This window comes from Heliangelus exortis, chromosome 1 (assembly GCF_036169615.1).
Source record: "Heliangelus exortis chromosome 1, bHelExo1.hap1, whole genome shotgun sequence".
Classification (NCBI taxonomy): domain Eukaryota; kingdom Metazoa; phylum Chordata; class Aves; order Apodiformes; family Trochilidae; genus Heliangelus; species Heliangelus exortis.
Genome location: NC_092422.1, coordinates 86,672,483 through 86,695,779, shown reverse-complemented (window position 1 = coordinate 86,695,779; position 23,297 = coordinate 86,672,483). Strand labels below are relative to the sequence as shown.

The following is a 23,297-nucleotide window of genomic DNA, read 5'->3' as shown; positions in this document are numbered from 1 at the left end:
ACGGCCCCTTTGAGCGTCCCCGTCGAACCCCCCGACGGCCTCGGTTCGGCGGGGGTGGGGTTTAGGGGTAGAGAGAGGTGAGGAGCGAAAGGTAGAGGGGGGGGGAAGAGGGGAGGGGTGGGGCGTGTGTGTGTATGACAGGAGAGGAGGGCGAGCGTGTGACGGCCCCTCCGCGCTCCGCCTCCCGGCTCTTGGTGCCGGCGCCGCCACAGCCAGCCGGGCCCAAGCGCGGCCATGGAGCCGGAGAGCGAGTGCCGGGTGCTCTCCATCCAGAGCCACGTCGTCCGCGGATACGTGGGCAACAAAGCGGCCACCTTCCCCCTGCAGGTAAGCGGGAGAGGACCGGCTTTTCGCCGCACGCCTCGGAGCTCCTCTTTCAGCGGGGCGGCGAGGGGGGGAGCCGGGCAGGTGGCGTGTAAGCGGCAGCGCTGCCCGGCGGGCTGGGGCAAGCAGGAGAGGGGTGGCCGCCTCCTTTTCCTGCACAGCAGGGTTAAGGTCCGGAGAGCAGCCGATCCAGGCGCCCTCGCCGCCCCTCTCAAGGGTCAGAAGTCGGGTCTGGAGCGGGGGGAGCCGGGGGTTGTGACCGTCCCGCGTCTCCGCGTAGCCCGGCGAGCCGGGGGCCGGTGCGGCTGCGCCTCCCGCCGGCTCTGCGCTGCACGGCCCGACCCGGCCCGCGGCTCCCGCTAACGTAATGTCCTCTCCCTGCGGGTTTCAGGCTTGTGGTAGGGCGAGCGGGCTGAAAAGGGCGAGGGAAGAGCTTCTGGTGGGTTTGCTCGGGTTCACGCTGCGGTGTTGTGAGGCTGCCTCCGGGGCGTGTGTGCTCCGGCATCGGTCGGGCTCCTGCTGGAGGGTGGCACTGCTGCACTTGACAGGCGTACACAGCTTGGGTTTGGCTGTCCTAAGCTGGAGAAAACGAGGGGGGCTTGGTGGGCCCATGGCCTTGTGCTGAGCCCCTCTGGTCCTCGTGGGCTGTGGAGCTGGGTAGAGCCCCAGCGCTTCAGTTTCTGAGGATTTAAGGAAGCTGTAGTAGAGTGTAAGGACCACTTAATGACTCTATGAGGCTGGGCCAGAGAAACTAGCTTACATGACCCGAGGCTTGAGGGTATAATTGGATCTTCGCCTTCATGGTTGTCATGTGCTGACTTCAGATTTGCTTACGGAGGTCTAGCTGACAGTGGGAAAACATCGGTGTGCTTTGGGGTGAGCCTTTGTATGTCAAGCTGTTCTCTCCTGTGGAGTGTCAGTATAAAAAGGGGCTAATTTGGGGCCTTGCCATTAAGGGGTCTTTGTTCCTTGACACAGGTGTGGCTATAAGGAGACTGCTGTCTAAGAATCTCTTGCCAGACCACAGTGTGTTGTGACATTGGTTATCTTGGTACATGCTTAAAAAACAATGGTGTAATCTCACTTGACTACACACAGGAGATGGTATACTCTGATAAATTAAGTACTTGAGACCAGGCCAGCCACAAGCTAGCATCATACCCTTTTATCACCACCCAACTATAGTGTGACCAAGTCTCTTGAAAATTAGTACATGGTGAAGGTGATGAATGATACATATGATGATGTGAAAGGTACATATGAAATACATACACTGTGGAAAAACCTGTGTACATGGAGACCTATGCCTAAAAGGCTGTTGGGATCTGCAGGCCAACTGTCCCTCCTTTCTTGACAGAATGACCTCTAAATTGTGACCTCCCCACCCCTGGTATTTTTGTGGTAGCAGAAGGGCACATTCTTCTTATAAAGTACTTATTCCAGAAATCTCCTGTCTCTCAAACTGCTGTCTTCATTCTAATTTTGTGTCAGAGGTTTTCTTTACTCCTCTGTAACTCAGCCCGTCTGTGGCATATAAGCCTCTGTATGGATGTCTCATATGACTTGACAAATTGGTTTCTCTAAAGTGTCTTTGGTTCGTTGACAAGGATGCTATAAAATACTACTGTGTTTAAAAAGTTCTATTGATGTTGTAAATGTATTCTGTTCGGGAGGCTTGCATGCTCACCCTGTGTAATGTTCCTTGGTGTATAGTGTAACAAGAAGTTATTGGGGTGAGGGAAGAAGATAGTTGGGGAACAACTGAACTATATGTGCTGCACTTGAAAATCCTTAATGAAGTTGTGTCTGGCATGCTTATATTATTTCCCATAATTTCTCTTTTTTACTTTGGTGTTCAAAACCAATAGTGGTTGAATGAGACTTCCTTCTGAGCTCATCAGTATTGAGTCTGCAAGGCAAAATGTGTGTAGATATTTCTGTGTGTGCATGCTAGGCCTGATGAACTGAAATCCTGACAGAACAGTTCAGGAATCTGCTTTTGGACAGCAGCACCCAAGCAGACTTGGTTTCATCTGCAGTTGCAGACTTCTGTGAGAACCTCAGTCAAGTTTAAATGACTGGTGGAAGTCTATGACATTATTTTTGGTGGAAGTGTGTGACATTATTAGCATTATTAACAATAGGCAGTTTAGCAGTGTGCACAGTAGAGAACTTCTCAGTCTCTTTTTAACCAGTGATTTTGCTTTGTCAGGCTTCCATTACACCAGAAACTAAAGTATTTTTAAAGTGTTTTAAAGGTAGGTGTGTGGAAGTACTTCTTCTGTGATGTATGGGGTAAATGCAGACTTCCAAAAAAAATTGAAATAATATAGCTGACTGAGAAATGCCAGAACCCTTTACACCGTTTCAGGTTAAAACACATTTGCTCAAGTAGTTTATGATGCTAGATGAATTAATAGGTCTTAGAGGATACACACACCTGGATTTTCTGGGTAGTAAAATAATAGGAAGTGAACTGTCCTCAGCTGCCCTTTGAATTTGGCCTTGTCAAGAGTTTAAATGGTTTTTACTTGCATGGTTTTACTGCCTCTTTAAAGGTTCTGAAGGTGGTTCTGGATTATATTAAAAATAGTTATAAGTGTAACTTGAGCAACTTTTTGGTATCAGAAAATTATTTAGGGCTGTCCAGAGCTGAAGAGAGGAAGAGCAGTCAAGTGTACACTAACTTAGGGGGTTGCCACTGTCAGTCAGATAACCTGTTTCTCCTACTTGACTAATATTTGTCATACTTTTTAGGATATAAAATAATAGTGTATGTTTTCACCATGTGTCATGGTATAATGTGACATTCATTGTTATGTGTTTTCTTCTTTAGAGAGATCTTTGTTAGTTTTAAATGTAATTTTAGTTTACTGCCTTCTCCACCTTCTAGCTAGGTAGAATGTGGCGATAAGCATAGGGTGCAGCAGTGGCAAGTAGAGAGCAGCAGTCCTTCTCAAGTGGCAGAATGCATACACAGAGGCAAGCCCATTGCTGTTCTGCAGAATTACTTGATTGTGACCATCAGGAAAATTTTTGGTAAGCAGATAATTTAAGATTCATACACTATGTCCATCATAATATCAGCTCCTGTGGGTGAGTAGTTTGGTCTGTATATTCAGTTCTTTGGGACTCTAGGAGTTTCCAAGAAGAGGTTTGAAGTAGACAGAAGGGACAGGAGAGAGCCTGAGATGATTTTACCTGGACTCTGAACATGAACATTTGGTTGCCACTGGACTAGATTGTACTCCTGACTGCAAGCCAGAGACTGTTGGTCTTTGCTTATGCATAGGTAGTAGTGAAACCCAGAGTGTTCTGTACTTCATCTTGCCTTGCTTGATAATGCTAATGGAACATGATTATGGTGGTTTTTGAATTTGTTTTTGTTTGTTTGGGGTTTTTTTTTTGTGTGTATCTACCCTAATATTCACAGCATTTGATAAATTTTGGTCAATGTTTCAAGTATTCAATTATTGACTTCCTTTTATATCTGCTTACCTTGAAGATAGAGATAAAAGCTTGGATAAATTCTATTAATTGGACCTGGAAAATGAAATACATCTGCTCTTAGTTGTAGGATACCACTATAATAAACAAATTCTACAATGCAGTATGAGATGGTCTTCTGAAATAAATCTGTTCAATTATTTTATTTTATTTTTTTTAATAGTTGTCTGTTCAGGTGTTGAAAAGGGCAGATGGTTCTCATTCTTAGGTCAGTTCTCAGCAATTATCTTCTACAAAAGGAATAGTAATATAGCTCCTTCTTAATTGGAAAAAATATGGGAAAACATCTTTGGTCTGCACAGACAGTAATTTCTTTAATACTTATGAGTAGTCTTGAGTTGCAATGTTTGGCCAAGGGTGCGTTCCTATGCTGAGACCAAAACAGGTATATAAAATGTATGTACCAGGTGCCAAACCTAGTGCATAAAGTGTCCTATCTTTAATGATTTTCTGCTGCCCTAGTTTAAGGCTTTTTTTTTTCTGTCTCTCATTTGAGCAATCTAGTCAAATACATTAAGTACTGTGCAGAAAAAGAGATAAAGAACATTTCTTATTTAAGATGACTGCTTGTTAAGTTTTTCAAAACCTACTTTTATTGTGTTAATTATATGACTAAGAAGAAGGATCAATCAAAGTCTTTACAGAGTAACAGTAATAAATGTTCCTACTGCCTAGCTGTTATTTTTATTGGACATCAAAGTCTGAAAAAGCCTAACCCTTAAACAAAAAATAAATACAAAGATAAAAGAATGTATTTGCTTTTCACAATATCTGAAGATTGTCCTAAAATACATATCTGAAACAGTAATGGTGACTCTAGATTCTGCTTCAAGCAAAGCTTGTGGAAGCATGGTTTTCTTCCTTGCTTCTGGATTTTGTTATTGTAAGAATGGTAAACAGGGGACAGATGAATTAAAAAAACCAAAAAACCAAAAAAATAATAAAAAACCTGTAAGCCCTCTGGGAAGGCTTGTTCATAGCTATGTAAGCAGCATTCTCGCATTATGTGGATGTCAGTATAGGTAATTGTAAAAGTCTGACAAGTACCTTCTGCAAGGTGAGGCCCTGAAAAAGACTTGTAATCCAAAAGGTCCTAACAGGGTGGTTCCCTGTCTGGCAATCTGGATTTCTAAGAAAAAGCTTTACCAGAACTTTCTGGAAGTGCTTGTCCAGATTGATCCACACATGAAGAAAAGATGGCTCTGGCTCTCCAGGAGCTTGTATGTACTGTGAGAACTTTGAGCTTCTGAGAATATTGTAGGAGATGGACTTTTGATCTCTATGGTAAGCTGACAGAGGAGTAGGACAGGTATGAGGCAGGACAAGAGTAGAAAATGCCTTGAAACTGGAAAAAAAAAAAAAAAGTGATAGGGATCTTCAGCAGCAGCAGCTTTTAACATTGCTTGAAGACAGTAAACTGAGGCAAATAACTGGGGAAAGTACTGGGATCTCAGTAGTACTTTAGATTTGTGTAGCGCTGTTAACTAAGAGATCCCAAATTTCTCTACAAACTTTTTATGGAAATCTTTTCAAGTTCTAATGAAAAACCATCAATTTGAAAAATTAATTTCAACCTGCCTAGAAGTGCAGCTGGGACTGGTGATGACTAAATGACAGGTCTGTAATAAACAGAGAGCTGGGCTGACTGAGTGGTCATCATCTGAGGTCAACTCTCTGTGCAATAGTAGTGCCGTAACTGTTTCTAAAAATCACTTTTGGCAATTTATTAAATATGGTTTTGTCATGAAAATACAGAAATGCTGATTGTATATTGCAGTTCAAAACCTGAGAGAAACATTTTAAGATGCATTAAGCTCATAAAGGGAGCTTAAAGTCATTTCAGTACATTTTAATATATAAACTGACATCAAGTTTAAAAAAGTGATTTGAAATAATAAAATTAATTTTTACTTGTGTGTGTGTACAAATGTATATATGTACTTTGTATGTACAAAATACACCTGAGAAAAGTAGTTTATGTACAAAGCTACTGATAGTTCTTTAAAATCTCCCTTCTAGTAAAGTGTTGCCCCTTAGTTTCCATTTTTTCTATTTACTTCCAAAATGATGGCCACCTGTCCTTGGAAGAACATATTTAATCATTTTAGATATGGAATTATCAATGGCTGACTGAACACATGCCAGGCAGGTATTTTTAGCTTCCTTAGGCTGAAAAGATGCAAGTGGAAGTTCCACTTCAGTTGGTTGTGTTGTGTGGAAAACAGGCTTGAGCTGGTGAAGCAAGGTTAATGTCATAATGACATTAGTCCTGGCACATAAAATGTCCATTCTTCTAAAATTACTGTGTGAGACAGTGTGCACCTGTATAGGAATCTACAGAGAGAAAATGGATTGTGAGGATAGAATTTGAAACATGCCAAGCAGTTCAATGTTGATAGGTAATATGTGCCCCAACAGAAGCCAGACTGGTCCATCATACTGTGGCTTGGCAGCTGTGGTGTAGCTTGTCATAGCAAAGAAGTATTACTGAACTGGATTTTGACTTTGCTACACTACCTCAGTTTTTTCAAGTCCTTGTTCAGGACTTTTATTTGTTGATGCCAATTAATCTGTGACACCTCTGAGCTCCAGTTCCCTGAACATGTGGAACAGTTACCCATAGAGTAGGAGAGAACTGTGATACAGAAAGCTCATCCTTGGTTCATTAAAGAAACAAACAACCAAACCTCACTTCACCTTCTGTCACCCTATGTAAATTTTAAGCATACGGACTGGTTTGGGCTGAGCAGAAATCCTTCCATGGTGATTTAACTTTGCTGTCTTGGGAATCCAAAGTACCTCTTGCCAAAGGGATGTGTTGTGTTGAAGAGGTGCTAGAGAATATACTAAAAAATGGTGAAGAGTCCCCTGGGGCAAAGCAAAAGCTGAAGAGCTGCTTTCTGATACGTAGGTGGAGTGGTTTCCAAAAATGGAAGTAAATGGTATTCCTGACCCAGCAGAACCTTTCAAGGCTGAGCACAGTTGTTCCCCTTCTCCCCATTGTGGGGTCCAGTAATGTTGTACCTCTCCGAAGAGGATCTTTGTGAAAATCTCAAGCAAGGGATATGTTGCTATCGGTGACTGCAGTAACCTGAAGGGAGGAATCCACAGCAATCTTCAATAATGTCATTCTGCAGTTTGTAGGTCATCAGACTGGAATATTGTGTCCAGTTCTGGGCCGCTCAGTTCCAGAAGGACAGAGAACTGATTGAAAGAGTCCAGTGCAGAGTGACCAAGATGATTGAGGGAGTGGAACGTCTCCCTTATGAGGAAAGGCTGAGGGAGCTGGGTCTGTTCAGCTTGGAGAGAGGAGAATGAGGGGTGACCTCATTAATGTTTATAAATATGTAAGGGGTGAGTGCCAGGAGGACAGAATAAAGCTTTCCTCAGGGGTGAGTAACAGTAGGACAAGGGGCAGTGGTTATAAACTGGAGTACAGGTGGTTCCCTATAAATATTAGGAAGAATTATTTCACTGTGAGGGTGACAGAGCACTGGAAAGGCTGCCTAGGGAAGCTGTGGAGTCTCCTTCTCTGGAGACATTAGAAGCCCATCTGGGTGTGTTCCTGTGTGACCTCCTGGAGGTGACCCTGCTCTGGCAGGGGGTAAGGGGTTGGACTAGATGATTTTTTGAGGTCCAGGTCCCTTCCAACCCCTGACTTTCCATGATTCTATATTTGAAACTACCAAAGAAGTAAAGTGCTGCTCAGTCCGATAATATCAGAATATGGAAAACTTTTTTCTCTCATTTACCTTGGCAGATTGCTAGCCAGTGAAGCCGAGTGTCTTTGCATTGATATCCCCATTAGAAGTTCTCTATTTATTGTTAAAACTAAAATATTTGTTTTCTTTTGGCATCTTACTGTGCAAGGTTATTCTGTCTTAGAGAAAAATAAAAGAAAAAGAAAATAAGTAATAATATAAACAAATGCTTGCTAAATTCTTAAAATTTTATACTGTTTTTGCAGAATTATATGCCAGAGCTTATGATGATATATTTAGTGAAGCTTGACCTAAATCTAATCAATTAATATAAATGTATCTTTTTTTTCTGAATCTGCATACCTTAATATATTTTTACAGCATTTTTTGTAGGTGATGAGTACTACTGAACAAGTTCAGCCTGGAAGTAAAACTTCTTTCATCCAGCCAGCCCTTCACTTTAGTTTCTTTCACTTTTCTGAGAGAGTACAGCTCCTGTCTCATTGGAGTGGGCATTGCATTACCTGTGGAAAACATCAGATACTCTGAGTAGCTAACAGAAATGGAAAAAAAATGTTTAAAACATGGTCAGAACTGAGGCTAGCAGTAATGGTACATTAATCACTTGCTGTTTCCATACCAGCACAAGGTACAACCTGGGTCAGAACCCCTTCCTTTTGTAATCAAATATTGCCAGTAGCTTTATATTTGTGATGGTTATTTCTGTTTGCACCGTACTTAGTGGAACTAACATTGTGCCTCTGCTAATTCATACAATAACCAAGTAAATGTATCACAACTTAGTTTTGAAATTCGAGAGGTTTTATGTTGCCACTTACTCTCTAGGGCGTAGTTTCACCACCTGCTGGTTTCAGTAGCAAAGAGACCTTGAGAAACTCTTGCAGTTGCCTTACTGCCACCAGCTGGTTCTTCCAGCTGAACTATTTTGCTGTTCACTTCAGCTCTTCCAAGAAAAGTAATTTTGTGAGGCCACGCTGTAAACTGCTCTGAGGAGCCATCCAGGTTATAAATACCTTGACAAAGAAGGAAAAGAAGAAAATGCTTATTTATCTTGTGAGTCACTTTCCCAGTCCAGTTCCCTACGCTGCCCTACAGATAGATTTTTTTGGCATAACTAAGGTGTGGGAGGCAGGAGCAAGCCCCAGGCTCTTGCACCTCTTATCTGCTGAAGGAAACATTCTTCAACATAGATTCTTATCGAAGACATCTGCTTGCTCTGAAGGAATTGATGAGACATTTAGCTGTTCTCTGGAAGCTTCATTATTTCCTTGTAGTGGCCTCGGTGTGATCTTTCTGTAACATGGCAACTCTTTCAGAAAGTTGTTTCCTGTTTTGTTTGTACAAACATGTTATCTTGAAGTTTTAACACCTAAAGTTTTGATGGGGGAGCAGGATCCATTCATAGTCTACCTAAGAAGACCAAATAAAACATATGTGCTGAATAAAACACAACTCCTTGCAGGATAACTCCACCTTAGATATATGAACATGATGTGCTTGCCATGCCTTGCTAATGGACTGAAGTTTAGAGAGCTGGCTATCCAAACTTTTAACAGCAGGACCAGAAAAAAAAAACCAATTAAAATCAAAGGAAAAGAATGTGTGGTGGGATTCCTGCTCCATTTCATTCACCAAAATAAACAAGAGATTAGTCCCTGCCTATTGGATCTATTGCTGCTGTGTGTGTCTGCATCTCCTACTCAGTGTTTGTAAACTTCCTTGTGTAGCACTGCACGGTTCCAGTTGGCAGGAGGGTGACAAGTATGGTGTTTTTGTCAAATAACATTCAAGTGCAGAAGGAAGCAGCATGAAGATGATAGATCCAAATTTTGCAGTGAACCTGCAGATTTTATGTCAACTGCAATGTCTACTTCTGAAATCAGTATCTAAAGCCACTGTTACCTAACAGTAAACAGAGTCTTAAGATGGAAGGGAAGTACATTTCGTGGCTGGCAAGCAGTCAGACAATCACAGCACCACCTCACCCTCATTTTTTCCATGTTTGTCTTTTATTGGGAAGATTGAAGAGAAAAACAAGCTTTTATTTCCATGTTGTTCATTTGCCTTAGCCCTTATAAATCAGTGTCTTAGGGATCCATCACTTGGCCCCACCCCAGCTGGCAGGAATGACCTTCTGCCCATAGGAAGGTTAATAGAGCCTCTATACTATAAATCTATGGGGTCAGGTTGATCCCAGACTGAACTGGTGTGATGTATAGAGTAATGGTGGTAAATGTGCATCTTGCAGGCACAAGAGGCTGTTTGGGCAGCAAAAAACCCAAAAAAACAAAAACAAACAAAAAACCCCCCCCCAAAAACAACTTTGAGGAATTTTGATAAAGGCATGTATTTCATGTTGTTCAAGTATCTCGCCTTGAATAGTTATCAGTACATACTAATTAGTCTGTCAAGGTGTAAAATAAAACTGAGTGACCTGGTGGTATTTGCTCTGAAGCATACCTGCTTATCCAAAGCTTACTTGGAGCAGCATATTTAAGGCACTATAACCCTTATCTTGAATTTGGCCTGATAACATTTCAGATATGTACTTAGATTGCAAACCTTCTCAGAAAAATGAAGAAACAGGCTGCTGGAGAAGAAATTCACTGCAGTCTCAGGCTGTTGAGTTCTTTCTGTTCTGAAGGTCACAATGTTACAGCCAGATCAGGTCATCTGCAAGTTCTCTGTAAGTACCAATTTTGCCAGAGCACTTTGATAAAAATTGCAGTCTGCTGTCAAATGAGAGAAGGTATTTTCTTTTTGCTCTAGTCTTTAGGAAGTCCTCTGTGGTGTTCAGTTCTGCTCAGCTGTTAAATCCTGAAAACTGATAGGTGATCAAAAGTGGGAGAGCAGTGTCACTTAAAACAGGCCTTAGGCAACCTTAGGTGGTTGACTTGTCTTGGTTTTGCTGATGTGGGGGTAGTTGTTGGCCTGAGAACTTGTGGCTGTGGAGCAACAATTGAGCATCTAAAAGATGTGGCATCAAAAAGATGTGGGATATATTGTTACTATAAAAACAATTTAAGAAATGTGTGGAGTTTGAATTGAGGGCACAAAAAGTTGAAGTGAAAGGTAGATTCAGGCAGGGAAAGGCATGGTGGATTGTGGTTTTCCAGCATTGATTTTTAGTGTGAACATTTCTAACTAGGCTGTTTGTAAATGGATATTTTTTGGGGGTATTTTCTATGTGTGTATTGTTTGTGTAGTCTTCATATAGCATACTTTATAGGTTTTTTTAAGAGTTTAAAATTATCTAACTTTTAATAAGTATCAGATACTATGCAAGTATCTGTATGTATATATATTATATTTTATATCTGTCACAGAGTTTCCTGTGTTTCCTGTGTCTCTCTTGTTTACTGGTGGAATAGCTTCTTTTTTCATCAAGGTCATCTGTTGTATTTTTTTAATTGTCCTTTTTGTAGTTGTCTATTTCTAACCTCAGAATCTGAAGTGGCCTATTTGGAACCTGACTCTGGATTAGTGAATCGCCAACAGTATCTCCAGCACCCCTGTTCTTTAGCTAGTTTGGTTTTTTTTTCTTGTATTTTTCTCCTAGCACAGTATCTCCAGTATCTTAATGGTTTTTCTTGCAGTGCCTTGTCAAATGTTTCACTAAAATACTGCTATATTATATGTACAGAATTCTCATTATCTACATGGTATTGTTTAGTAAAAGTTCAGAAAGTGAAAAAAGAGATTGAGTTAGTCAATAGCAGGTTGAGTTTGGTTTATCAACCCACACCAGCAGTTATGCCTGCTTCACTAATTGCCAGCACATGCCTTTTCTTTTCCTTCAGGTTCCTTTTCTCAAACTGAGTTTATGTTCTAATTTTCTACACCCAGTAGTTTTTTGATTCTGTGTCGAATGGAAGGAGGTGCAATCAAGTGAGAGATCTGGCACACAATGAAAGGTGCAGGCTGCAACTGAAAAGTTTTTTTTTTCTTCCCTTCTATATTAATTTGATTGCAGAAATTCAGCTTTTTATACTGTTTCTGTTCTGTGTCCAGAAGAATACAGTGGAGCAATGATGTTCACTGGAACTACAGTGATGACTGTGTAAAATAAAATTCCAAATTGTAGTACATAAACATCACCAGGTATATGCAGAATACAATGAATACATAGAATGTTTCATCGCCTGACACAGACTTTCATATTGGAAGGTATAGCTGGCACTACTTGGCAAAAAAACCCCAAAACCTCCATTACCTTGTTTAATAGAGTAATTTTCACTGTGGCATTAAAGTTAATTCTGTTAATGACTTTCAATTAAGCTTGGTTTGATAAGAAAATCAGGAAGGATGGAATGTCTTTCTGTATGTGATACAGTGTTTTTATGGACAAATACAGGTATTACTGGCTAATTCACTTTGTGGATTGTTCACATTATGAATTTGGGGACGTACCCCAAAACTTCTTGAAAATTCCTCATAAATTGTGTTTTTTAAAGTCTCTGTAACTCCCTTTGTTTATGGATCTCTTTATGCTATAAAACTTTGTCCTTGGACTGATGCATCATCTGTCAGTGTTAATTCCTGTAAGGGTGATTTTCCTGTTGATAGGGAGCCTACAGTAGCTGTGTCCTGTTAACAGCAATAAAGCCACCTATGGTCTAAATTTGGATAAGGAAGGAGATCCTCTGTAAGAAATGTGATCATACACTGGGGGTCTTCAAGCTTTTGTTTGGTTTCATGTTACTGTCTCGTACTTGAAAAAAAAAAAAAAAAAGCCCTCTGAGGGGCTTTTGGCTTTTTATTTGTAGTTTGGTGGATGGGTATGTTTAAATTACTAGTGTGTTTTTTAGGAAAACCAGGCTGTTTGTCAAGTTTTCCAAAAAGAAGGAGCACCTTGGGAAGTTACCAATGTATTTTGAAGTCTCTTCCTTTCTAATATGTTGATTTTTCCCTCAAGCACTTGCTAGTTTGAAGTTGTACATTCTGAAAGTTCTGTGGATGAGGTGCCTGCACAAGTGATGCACCTTCTCTTTGCAAGGCTGGGGATAGTGCTTTCTGCACTATGGGAGGAACTAGATGATATTTGTCCCTTTCCTTCAGGTATTTTTCAGGAAGAACTACGTCTCACGCATAATGTTGGAGTTGTATTTCATGCAAGCTGTTTCTTCAAATGCATTCTGCTCCAGTGTGTCTATTTTGATTTAATGTTCAAAAATTTTTCTGGAATATGTCATTCAGATCTGCCAGCCATGCTTTCCAAATACAAAGCTCCCACCTTTTTGATGTTTTGTGGGTTTTTTTGGTTTTGGTTTGTTTTTTCAAATGTAACAGTTCTGCCTCCTTTTCTTGAGGATAGGTAAATGTTTGGTTCACCCGTTTTCCTCTGAGACTTCAATTGCTGTAAATGTCACTATATGATGCAACACAGGCAACCTCAGTTTGGGTCTTAAGAAAAGCATTCTTTGACATGTGCTTAGACTGGACGCTGAGAGATTTAGGGTGAACTCAGTTATCTTTTTCCTTTGAAGAGCACTTATCATCCTTACCCAAACTGGCTATAGGTTTAGATTTGCCCAGGATTTGCAGTTCTGCAGGCAAATGATACTTACGGAGGATGACAGCAGAGAGAGGTGGAAACCACTGGTGATCATCCAAAACAGGATAATATTAGTGTAGATCATGTGTATCCCTGGCATCTGGAGCACTGGAGGGGCATTTTTGCAGAGTGGCTGCTGTAATGTACATTTCCAAAACCAGAGGCAGGAATATATTAGCACAGGACTCTTTCAAAAGGGAGCAAGGCAAGTGACTCGGGTACAGACTATTTACAGGGTGGCATAGAGAAGCAATAACTTAAGCATTATTGTGTGTTTCTTAGTAAGTTCAGTCCTCGTACTAATATACAATCTGGAGATGTTAGTTGTGACACAGGCAAAATCCAGTTTATTTACAGAGTTCCTTTAGTTTATTTACAGAGAGGTGCAAGGAACACCTAAGTACATACACACACAACACGCGGAAAAATGACAATTACAAAGCCCCAAACTGGGTCGTGTTAAACAGGTTGCAGGCTGAAAGGCAGAGAAATTCAGGAAGCCAAGGGAAAGTGGGGCATCAAGGAGTATAAGGTGAAACTGTCAGTATCTCAGTAAAGACATTTGTCACACAGGTGGACCTGGACAAGCTCTACTTTGGGCCTCTGATGTATTTTTTGTTTTTTAGCAAAGCAGAGACAACTGCTCACTTTATTACCAGCTTGTACTTATTTGTCCTCTGTTGACTGAATGCCACAAAATGGTGTATAGATCTCACTTCATAATTATTTGCCATTTCATGTGCAGTGCTTGCTGTGTTACAGCATTTTGGTTGCTCATGAAATATGGAAAGGTGTTGAGGTGACAGCTGGTCTGTCGCATGTATACATGTATATATACTTCAGACACATGAAGAAATTTATTTCTGTGTGTAGAAAAAAACAACAGTAGCTGCAGTGGATTGATTTTTAAATCCATGAATTAAAATAAGTAATTTAAATGTGTTTCATATTGACAAGCAAGAAACTTGTAAGTAATTTTTAGTCCTGTGTTGAATTTGTACTTTCTAGTAGATTTTCCAAAGGAAAGGTTGATTCTCACTGGGTTATAACATTGAAGAAATTGTTTATGTCCAGCTAAATGCATAATTTTTTGTACGAATATGAGAGACTTTACTCTGTATGATTGATCTGATTCAATAGGTTTTGTCTGATCTCAGTTTTCTAGGTCTGAATGTACAAAACTTGTCTATTATTATTTAGGTAACTAAATTTCATTTAAGATTTATTTAACCTCTGGCCTGCATAGAACTTTTTATTTAAATAAAAAATATCTCACAATCACTGCTTTTCGTTATTTCTGCCTAAGAAAGTAAAAATATGGGAATATATTTTAAAGGTTTAACAAGACTGTTAATACTGTTTTTTCAGTGATTGATTGAAGAAGATAACATTTCTTTATCCACTTCAAGTGAACAAGTTCCTAATTTTGGTTTGTATAGTTCATTTTAAGACACAGTCTGTATCTGTAGAAGAGATGATACTGTCAAAAGCTGCTCTTAGGACTTCAATATACACTGTTTCCAATTAATGATCTGCTGACTAAAATCCTTGAGGCTTAAATTCAGCTTGCTTTTCTAGCAAACGTATACTGAATTTGTGTTGACTTGACTCCATAATTATTTTTTATTGTTTTAATGCTTTATACTAAGCCTAGGTTTCAACATTTGTAACTCTTGTTTTTAAGGTAGTAATAATTGTATTTTCTATTTATACTTCATTTTTAGATGACATTTTATGCCTTTTAAGTACTTGCTGTTTTGATATGAATCTATGTAAAAGGAAGTTCCTTTGAGTAACTGTGGTCTATTTGGAGGGTTGAGTCAGAACTAGAGAATTACATGATTTAGGTGTGTTAGATTGTAGTAATGTGCATTTATTCAAAGGAAAACTTTTGGGCAAATTGGTAAGTGTGGCAGAATAGATTAACACAAGGAAGTGATTGCTATGGGGACATTTAAAGCCTTCCAACCCGTTTTGCACCAAAAGTCAGAATATTGAGGTCCCTTGCTGAGTTTGAGCTGTCTGATTTTTCCTTAACTACCCAAGAGCACTTTTTTGAACTCTCTTTTACCAAGCACCCAAATAAGCTAACCAGGTACCTAGCTGTCTCCAGGAGATGCACCCCCCCTTGTGTTTTGCCCTCTGCTGGTTAAGACAGATTAAAACAAACCAGAAATCAGTAATCCTACAAAAAAGCTTGTTGGGAAATCAAATGATAGCTACTGCTGGTGGAGTCAGTAAAGAAGGACTGCACTCACTGGTGGCCACAGCTGGTACAGCTGGTATTTATCCCTGTTCTGGAGCAGCCCTCCCCACGACCAGTTGTGTGTGCTCTTCTTCCATCAGGCACTAACTGTAAACCTGATTAGTTAGTAAATCCTAGCAAGTGTGTTCTTCAGAGTCAGGCGTTAAATAGTTGGTGAGACATGTTATCAATATTGCACAGAAATCAACTAATTCACAAATGTTGCCAAGCTGTTCAAAGCAAATAAGAACTTAGGTCTGCTCATTGCAGGGAGGGGATTTGCATGTGGCATGATGGTCTGGTTAGAGGCAGTATTCTCATTTATGTCTTGGAAGAGCCTGTGTAAACATCGTGGTTAGCATCACAGTATTGCCATGTTCTCACCCCTTTTATTTCCGGGGTCTTAAAATGCAATCCACCAAGGTGAAACAAGAAACTGGGGTGAGAATAGAAGCTGAAGTTAATTTGAATTTGATCAGGCTCAAACAACCCACCATTCTGTCTATCATTAACATAAGATTACTTTGCTTTCTGATTAGGGATGAACAGAAACCTTTTTTGGCTATTGAAATAGACTTACTCTGTGAAGACCTGTGTGGACTCTGAGCTGTGAAAACCATTGCAGCACATACCTCCATCTTGTAATGGCCCAGGGTTTGAAATAAGGGGCTTATCACTTAGTGGCTTTCATGTGCAAGGGAAAACCTAATATCTGCCAGAATACCTCCAGAGATTTTTAATATGTGTGAATATATTTTGATGATAAAAAGGGAGAGGCGTGTGTTTCAGTGAAAAACGTGACTGGCAAAGGCTTTGTTTGTTCGCTCCCCCCTCCCCAGCAAACTGCCTGAAAATGGATCATAAGCAGCAATGCATCATTGCTGTTATCTCCCAGCATGACTCACTGAGCCATATATAGCAGCTCTTCTTTTGAGGAGAATTCTTACTCAGAGCAAGTAGGATGTGGAAACATACATTAATTGTCAGACTGTTACGTCACTATTTTGTGGCAGATAAAAATGTCTAAAAATGAACTGCTGTTCAAGCCTGTATTAAGCTGCTACTGCCAGGTTAAAAATCCTCATTAGTTTTCTGATTCAGTGCTCTTATTTTCATAATATTGATCTCTTTTTGGGACAACAAGAATGTGTTTGCGGATTGCACTAGCAAATTATTGGAGATTTCAGTATCTGGATTGCTGGTAACACAAGGTAGCAGCCAGCTTTCAGAGCATGCCTTAGGCTTTTATTACTTTGTGTTTTTAAGAGCTCTCTCCCTTTGATTTCCTAATCATGCCTCGAATTAATTCCCAGTGTTTTCTTTCCATTCTCTTTCATTTGGAAAAAAACTGCTTGTGACATCCAAGTGTGGCTCATGACACTGATCCCCTTAAAAATCTTTCTGTCTTTTTGGAAAGATTTGCTTACTGGAATACTAACAGCATCCTCCCTCTGTTTTTAGCAGTAATTTAGTACCTTGAAATTTAGACCGTGTTTCTTGCTGTGAAAGACTAGTCAAGGTTTCTTCAGGGCTTCAGTGATTGCTGCTGAACCATCCTCTCATCTGTACTTATCCCTAGATGAACTGTAGCCTGAGGATCCAGAGCTCTGTTTTTCTGGTGCTGTTGCCAATGTCCCTTCTGTTCCACATACCCTGCTGAAGTAAACTACTGTGCTTTTGTTTGTGTTGCATGTATGTTGACTCAGCTTTCACTTGAAAATAGCACCTAAGATTTTTAAACATGCATTGGGGAATAAGAATCCTTTATTGTGTTTTGTAATAATGATAACGTATTCACGAAGCTGTGTGAGTAAAAGAAATGTTTCTGTGTTCTGTTCCAGGTTTTGGGATTTGAAGTTGATACGGTGAACTCTGTCCAGTTCTCAAACCACACAGGTAAAATTTTACATGTGTCTTCAGGTAGCACCATGCAGTCACTTAGCCCTACGCAACATGTGGCTCACCTCATCCCATGAAAGGGAAAAGGGTCTTAAATTTTCACTCACATTTTCAGGATATAGGACAAGGATGTAATTTTCATGTTTTTATTCAAGTCTCAAAGATGTCTGTATTTGGCATAAGGGCATGATGTGATCTGGTAATGTCCTGTTTTGCTACTTCAGAGCATGAGTTTCTTTTGTTAGTCAGTAATTTAATTAACTCGGGTGGTGAAATGACAAATAGAGCCATCTATACTTTGTGAGTCTTCAGTGCTGTTTTCATTGCATTATGGCCCTGTGACACTCATAATCATGTTACCAGCCCCAAACATCAGATGAATATTGGGCTAGACTCAGTGTTTTCTCTCTATGTACCTACCTAGATGACTAGCAAGTATCCTAAAAATTACATTTGGGAGAGAGTGTTCATACATTTAAGTCTATTTTTACTTGGGTTCTAAGCCTAAATGTGATGCACTCATATAATGTCTTCTGAGTTCCTAACACTCACAGTGCTAGAGGACTTTATTTTTGAAAAAAAGCTGAAATGCTTGTTCATGTTAGAAATATGTCTCACCCATAAAGGAGCTCCAAGGGACTTGCTGGTTTTGGATCAATAGAGACACATCTACTGTCATGGTGGTAGCAGGTTGTTTGAAGAGAGATCTACTCTAGATGAAGAAGTTCTTAAAAAGAAAGCCTTAAAAAAATAATCCCAGAACAAATTCTGACTTTAACAAAAAAAAAAATTATTTCTGAAAAAGAGCAAAAATTATTTCTGAAAAAGAAAAAAAACCCCAAAGTTGTGATAGTTCCCTAGTGCCTCACAGGTACAGCTGTATTAACAAACTGCTAAGTTTTTGAAACAGAGCAGGCCAGAAAGCCTCTGTCCTCTTACTCTGTTGCACTCCATGCAGCTTTCAAATGATTATAAGATGTACTAGCATGGAAGGAGCTTAGTGTCATCCTGTGAAAAAGATGTGAATGTTTCAAGGGTAGACAGAAAGTCATCTCTGCTTGCTGAGAAAAGGCATGAAAGAAGTAATAATTGAACAAGAGGTGGAGGGTTCTTTCCTGGCTCAGGTAAAATGCTGCTTATTTTGTTTGTACCCTTTGGCATAGACCAAAGGTTCTTTCAGTTTTTTAAAGAGATAGTTATATGTGACTTTTGGAGTTTATTCAGTTTTGGAGTTCAGGATATTTTATTGTTCAGTTATTGTTAGTTGGGTAAAACTGCTGTAATCTTCCAGAAATTAAGCAATTTTTTCACGTGAAATAACTCAGCACTCAAAATAGATGAGCACCTGTCGTTTGTTGGCTTTCAGTTTCAAGATTAAATCAGCTTTATAGGGCGTGAAAAGAGCTCAATAGAGGTGTTATTGGACCATAAAATGAATATGTCTGAAGGTGGGAAAATTACATGACCAATAGGATGATTAGGTTCCTAAAACATAAAAGAAGGAAGATTGTAATTTTTTAATAGTATCACAGCTGGAGAAACATTACCAGTGCTTCTGTCAAGGTTTGGCAGACAATGAAGATAGTAGAAGAAACAACAAGTTAATGGGGGCTTTTTTTTTGCTTTTTTCCCCTCTAAGAAGGCCTAAATGAATATCCCAAAACAAAAAAATACCTCCAAAATAACATCATTAAAATATTTTGAATTTATATTTTGTCTCCTGGTGTTTAGGTGTCACATTAATTTTTTTTCTTTCTGTAGTCCTTATTAGTAAATACCTAAGATTGCTGAACAACCTCGTGACTTCAGAAAGCAGACCTTTCAGAAAAAAATTACAATAGTGTGTTTGGCACTGGCCAAGCATGAGTGAAAGGAGATTACCTTTAAAAGTATTGGTCATTTGTCTGAAAGAGGAAAGAACAAAAAAGAAAGGAAGCACACAGAATTTGCAGTAGTACCTGCAGATCAATGTACGTGCCATCTGTGCCCCTGCAGGGATTAATGAACAGAAACTGCCCTGCTAGGCTGTGGCCTGTGTCTGGAGCAGAGCTGCAATACATGGGAATGATGGTGGGTGAACTGGTGAAAATAACTTGAAATTCCTACAGGAACAAGATCTTAAAAGAAAGCTTTCAGTGTTCATTATAAAAGCTGATGGGCAAAATCTTCCTTCAGAATCTGTGAACTGCAGTTTCTAGATGAATGTGACAAACCAGAGGGGACACAGGTAGCCAAGTGTGTGAGGTTTTGGATGTGGTATTCTTTCTTTCTTTTTTGATATTTCCCCATCCCCCGTTTTAAACCTGGTCTTTGTCAGCAAAAGATAAAATTCAAAGAGAATTCGTGACTAACAGGGTTTCTTTGGTGAATCACTTCTGCTTTTTTGTTGCCCTGTCTTTAAATTGTTAAGATACTATGGGCCTATTTCTGCTGACTCCTTCTCAGAAAATTCATCTTTCTTTAGTCTCCGATAATCCTGAAATTCAGAAAATGTGCTTAAAATCAGTCCCCCTGGGAAAGCAGTTTGTCACGTTGCATGGTGAGGAACTTTTTATTAGAGTGACTCACCCTTAAATGGCGTCATGCTTCATGTTCAAATAAAAGAAGCTGTCATGCAACCTACAAAGGTTCTGTGCTTTTAATTCTGTTTTACTCTGTTGTTTGCAGAAGCATCTCATTGTCTGAGGTGCAAAAATAAGAACCTAGGGTTTTTTATTATATTGTTGATCATTTGGAGTGCATTTGTAATTCTACAGTGATTTGAATTTTTGTTTTATTGCTTTTGTTTTATTGGTAGGTTAATGGTAAGCATATAATGGTCTTACTTTGCCATCCATATCCTACCCTTGATACTACTCCAGAACAAACAGACTGGTTTTATTTTTATTTTTTCTCTTCCTTTTAGTTTTTAAGCAAAGCACTTATGACTACCACTTATTGGATGTGTAGTGGGTGGTTGGGTTGGCTGGTAAGTTTAACACATGAGAAACTGTAATTATGTCTTGATGTGATTCTTCACAGTCTGCCACCCATACACAGTCATTCACACCCAGGTAGTGAGGAACAAAAGGAAAAGATCTCCACTCATGCCTGTCACTGGTAGTATTTTACTCCCACACTGACCAGCTGTAAAAATACGCTGTAGGAGAACTTGGTACTCTATTTCTGGTTTTGTTGAAGGTCTCCTGGTGTCTGAAGATTGAGCCCTGTGTTTAGACCAGTCACAGTTGGCATAGAAAACTTGGGGCACAGCTGGGACCAGATTACCTGCCCATTATGTGCTTTCTTCCTTTTTCCCATGTGAAATACTTGGTTACTGAAATGACTTGCGAGAGTTACGCAAGGAGCACCCCAGGAGGAACTCGTATCTCACAGTAGAATGTTCTGGGTTGGAAAACAAAGAAATCTTACATGCCTTGCTATACTTAAATCTTAGCTTGTTTTTTGTTATTGTTTTGTTTTGTTCTGGTATGTCTGGGATTTTTATTCTTTTCTTTTTTCCTTGTTTTTGAAAGTAATTAAGAGGTTTATAAATTGATTCTAAAAGAGAAAAAAATGTACCAGTGGAGGAAGGCAAAAAAAAAATATCTAAGTGCATCTTGGGTACAGTATTATCTGCCTCTCTTGGTTGTGATTTGTTGTTTGTTTTTTTTTTTCTTTTCAAACAGATGAAGCAAGACATGTTCTTAAAGACTAATTAATAATGTTTATCATTTTAGAGGGATAAGGGACAAGAGGCATCATATCTTAGCCTGTCTTTCTGTTACCTACTTAAAATCAAATATATAACATTTAATTACCATAAAAGGCCATAACACAGATACCCAGAAGGTGTATAAAAGTTTTTAAATGGTTATGTTAATCTGTGTATTCAAAAATTCTTACTAACCTGGGAAACTAATGGAGGTTAGTCTGAGCCAAGTGCAGTTTTGGAGAGCTGTATCCTGTTTTCTAATGTTCTTCCTGCTCTCTCAGTCTGGCACTGCGAGGAACTGTTCAGAAGTTTTGTAACCAGAACAAGGAAGACTCAGCTTTCTTCTTCTGTGGAAGACACAAGCCAAGATCTCACCTTAATATCCAAGATAAAAGAGTAATAACTTGATCCAGCTGCTATGCCTAACCAGCTCTGCAGTCTCCACATGGGATGCAGTTGTTTTGCCAAGTACAAACTTGAAACTCATTGTTTAGTTTTCTTGGCTGAGTTTTTTGTACAGTGTGTGCGAATAGTCAGCTACTTTGAACTTCTGAGTTGTTGAGCAGAAATGTAACTGCAGTGTAGGGGTTATAGTAAGTGGACAGTTAAATAGAAGATTTTCAGTTTTCTCTTGCTTTTTCCCAGATTACTTCTATTTAGTGGTGTAGGGATAACATTTTTAGAAAGCTGATTTTCTTTTAGGTCTTGCAATGCAGTCTGGGCCTTCAGATGTGCTCATTTCCATCCAGGTTCTTTTGTCTAGCCAGGAAGACATAGATACCTCGTTATCATCCTTACATCCAGCCACTGTCATGCTTTTCCCTAAATTCAATTGGACTTCACATGTTTAGGCTTCTTGATGGCATTCCCTGTTATCTACCGGTGAATTCAAGGCTACTCAGTGTTTTTTTGACCACACAGTATTTATATAGATTTTTTGTCTTTCCCATTTGAAGATCATTCCACTCCTTCTTTTTGGGACCCCAAAGGTGTCCATCCTTCAGTTGGTTTAACACTTTTTTGAGCATGAGTGACTAGCTTTTTCTTCTCCCCCTCTACAGAAGTTGTTTTTTGATTGTATATTCTACCAAGGGAGTAGGATAAATGCAGTGTTGTAGAGTTTGCCCCTTGTTCATCATGTTACATGAACTTTCCCTGGGGAAAGGGCTTCTGTCGGTTTCCATGTTGCTCACCAGTTTTGATTGTGTTTGTTTCTGCATACTTGGATTCAACTTGAGTGAAATCACATTTCTATCTAGTGATGATCTAGTGATGGCATTGCCCTTTTTCTTCTGTGTGAATAACTGGGGCTTCCCCAAGAGCTTCCTTAGGGCTTTTTTTTCCCCCTCCAGCTATCATGTGATTACATTTCAGGCTGTATTACACATGTTACCAGATGGTAAAACGGATCCTCTAGTTACCCTTGGAAGTCATTGGTACACAGTTCAAACAATATCCCTGCCCCATGTGGGTAACAAAAGTTCCTGAGCTAAGCTGGGCTGCTACCTGACATTTTGTTTCTCTATTTCTCTCCATCAGTGGAGGGTCAGTGTGACACAGACCCTGTGCATTGGCTGCTCAAGACAGGAAGGTGGACTTTTAGTTAAATAGTGAATGTGCAGGGTCCATCTAGAGAAGTGGCTCTTAAGTATCTACATGGGCTGGTCAATCTATCATAGCTGTTTTTGTGACTGTGTGTAAGATTAATGACCGTTAATCTTACATCTGACCTTCATTCTGGGTGAAAACTGCACTCAGTTTCATTGATGGGCAGAATGGAATGAAAAGGACTTTGTTCTGTTCCTGTACGGGCTGGGCTGTCTTTGCAGCACTTTATAGAAGCAGAGGTTTGAGGAAGAGGAGAAGGCAGGTTATTTCTCTGAAACTGCAGATGTAACTGAATGAACTTCTATATTTGTGTTAAATAAGCTGAATACTTGAGTCAGTTGTCATCAAGGTTTCCTCATCTACTTGGGGCTAGGCATGTGCCTATGTATGAGCTATTGCTGTTTTGAATCCTGCTATATTTTAGAGTGGAACTCCTAACATACTGGAATCCCTCAGTTTGTCTGTAACATACTGGAATCCCTCACTTGGTTTCTGCAGAGACTTTTTAAAGCATTTGCTGGGGAGGGGATCACAGTGGCTGATGTGAGTCAGTTCCCCAGCCAGCTGGCAGCAAGTTGCGTTTTAGAGGCAAGGCCTTTGAGCTGAGGAGAACAAAATGATCCATCTGCTCACCCTACTGTGGGTGTATTTGCATTTATAAGAAGGAAAACTGAAAAATGTGCTTATCCTAGGCTCTAGGCACCTTTTGACAGTTACTTTAATAGCACAGCTTATAGCGATAAT

The 23,297-nt window shown here is 39.8% G+C and overlaps 1 protein-coding gene across 2 annotated transcripts in view; it reads left to right on the top strand.

The window, feature by feature from the left end:
* Positions 1 to 139: 139 nt before the first annotated feature.
* PDXK (pyridoxal kinase) overlaps positions 140 to 23,297 on the top strand; it is a 37,327-nt gene continuing 14,169 nt past the window's right edge. Inside the window, exons 1-2 of one of the 2 annotated variants that reach the window (XM_071751994.1) lie at positions 140 to 327; positions 17,194 to 17,248. In XM_071751994.1, the coding sequence (XP_071608095.1) occupies positions 235 to 327; positions 17,194 to 17,248 (148 nt within the window). In that variant the 5' untranslated portion in view covers positions 140 to 234. The remainder of the gene's footprint in view (positions 328 to 17,193; positions 17,249 to 23,297) is intronic. The other variant, XM_071751986.1, reaches the window with a different exon arrangement.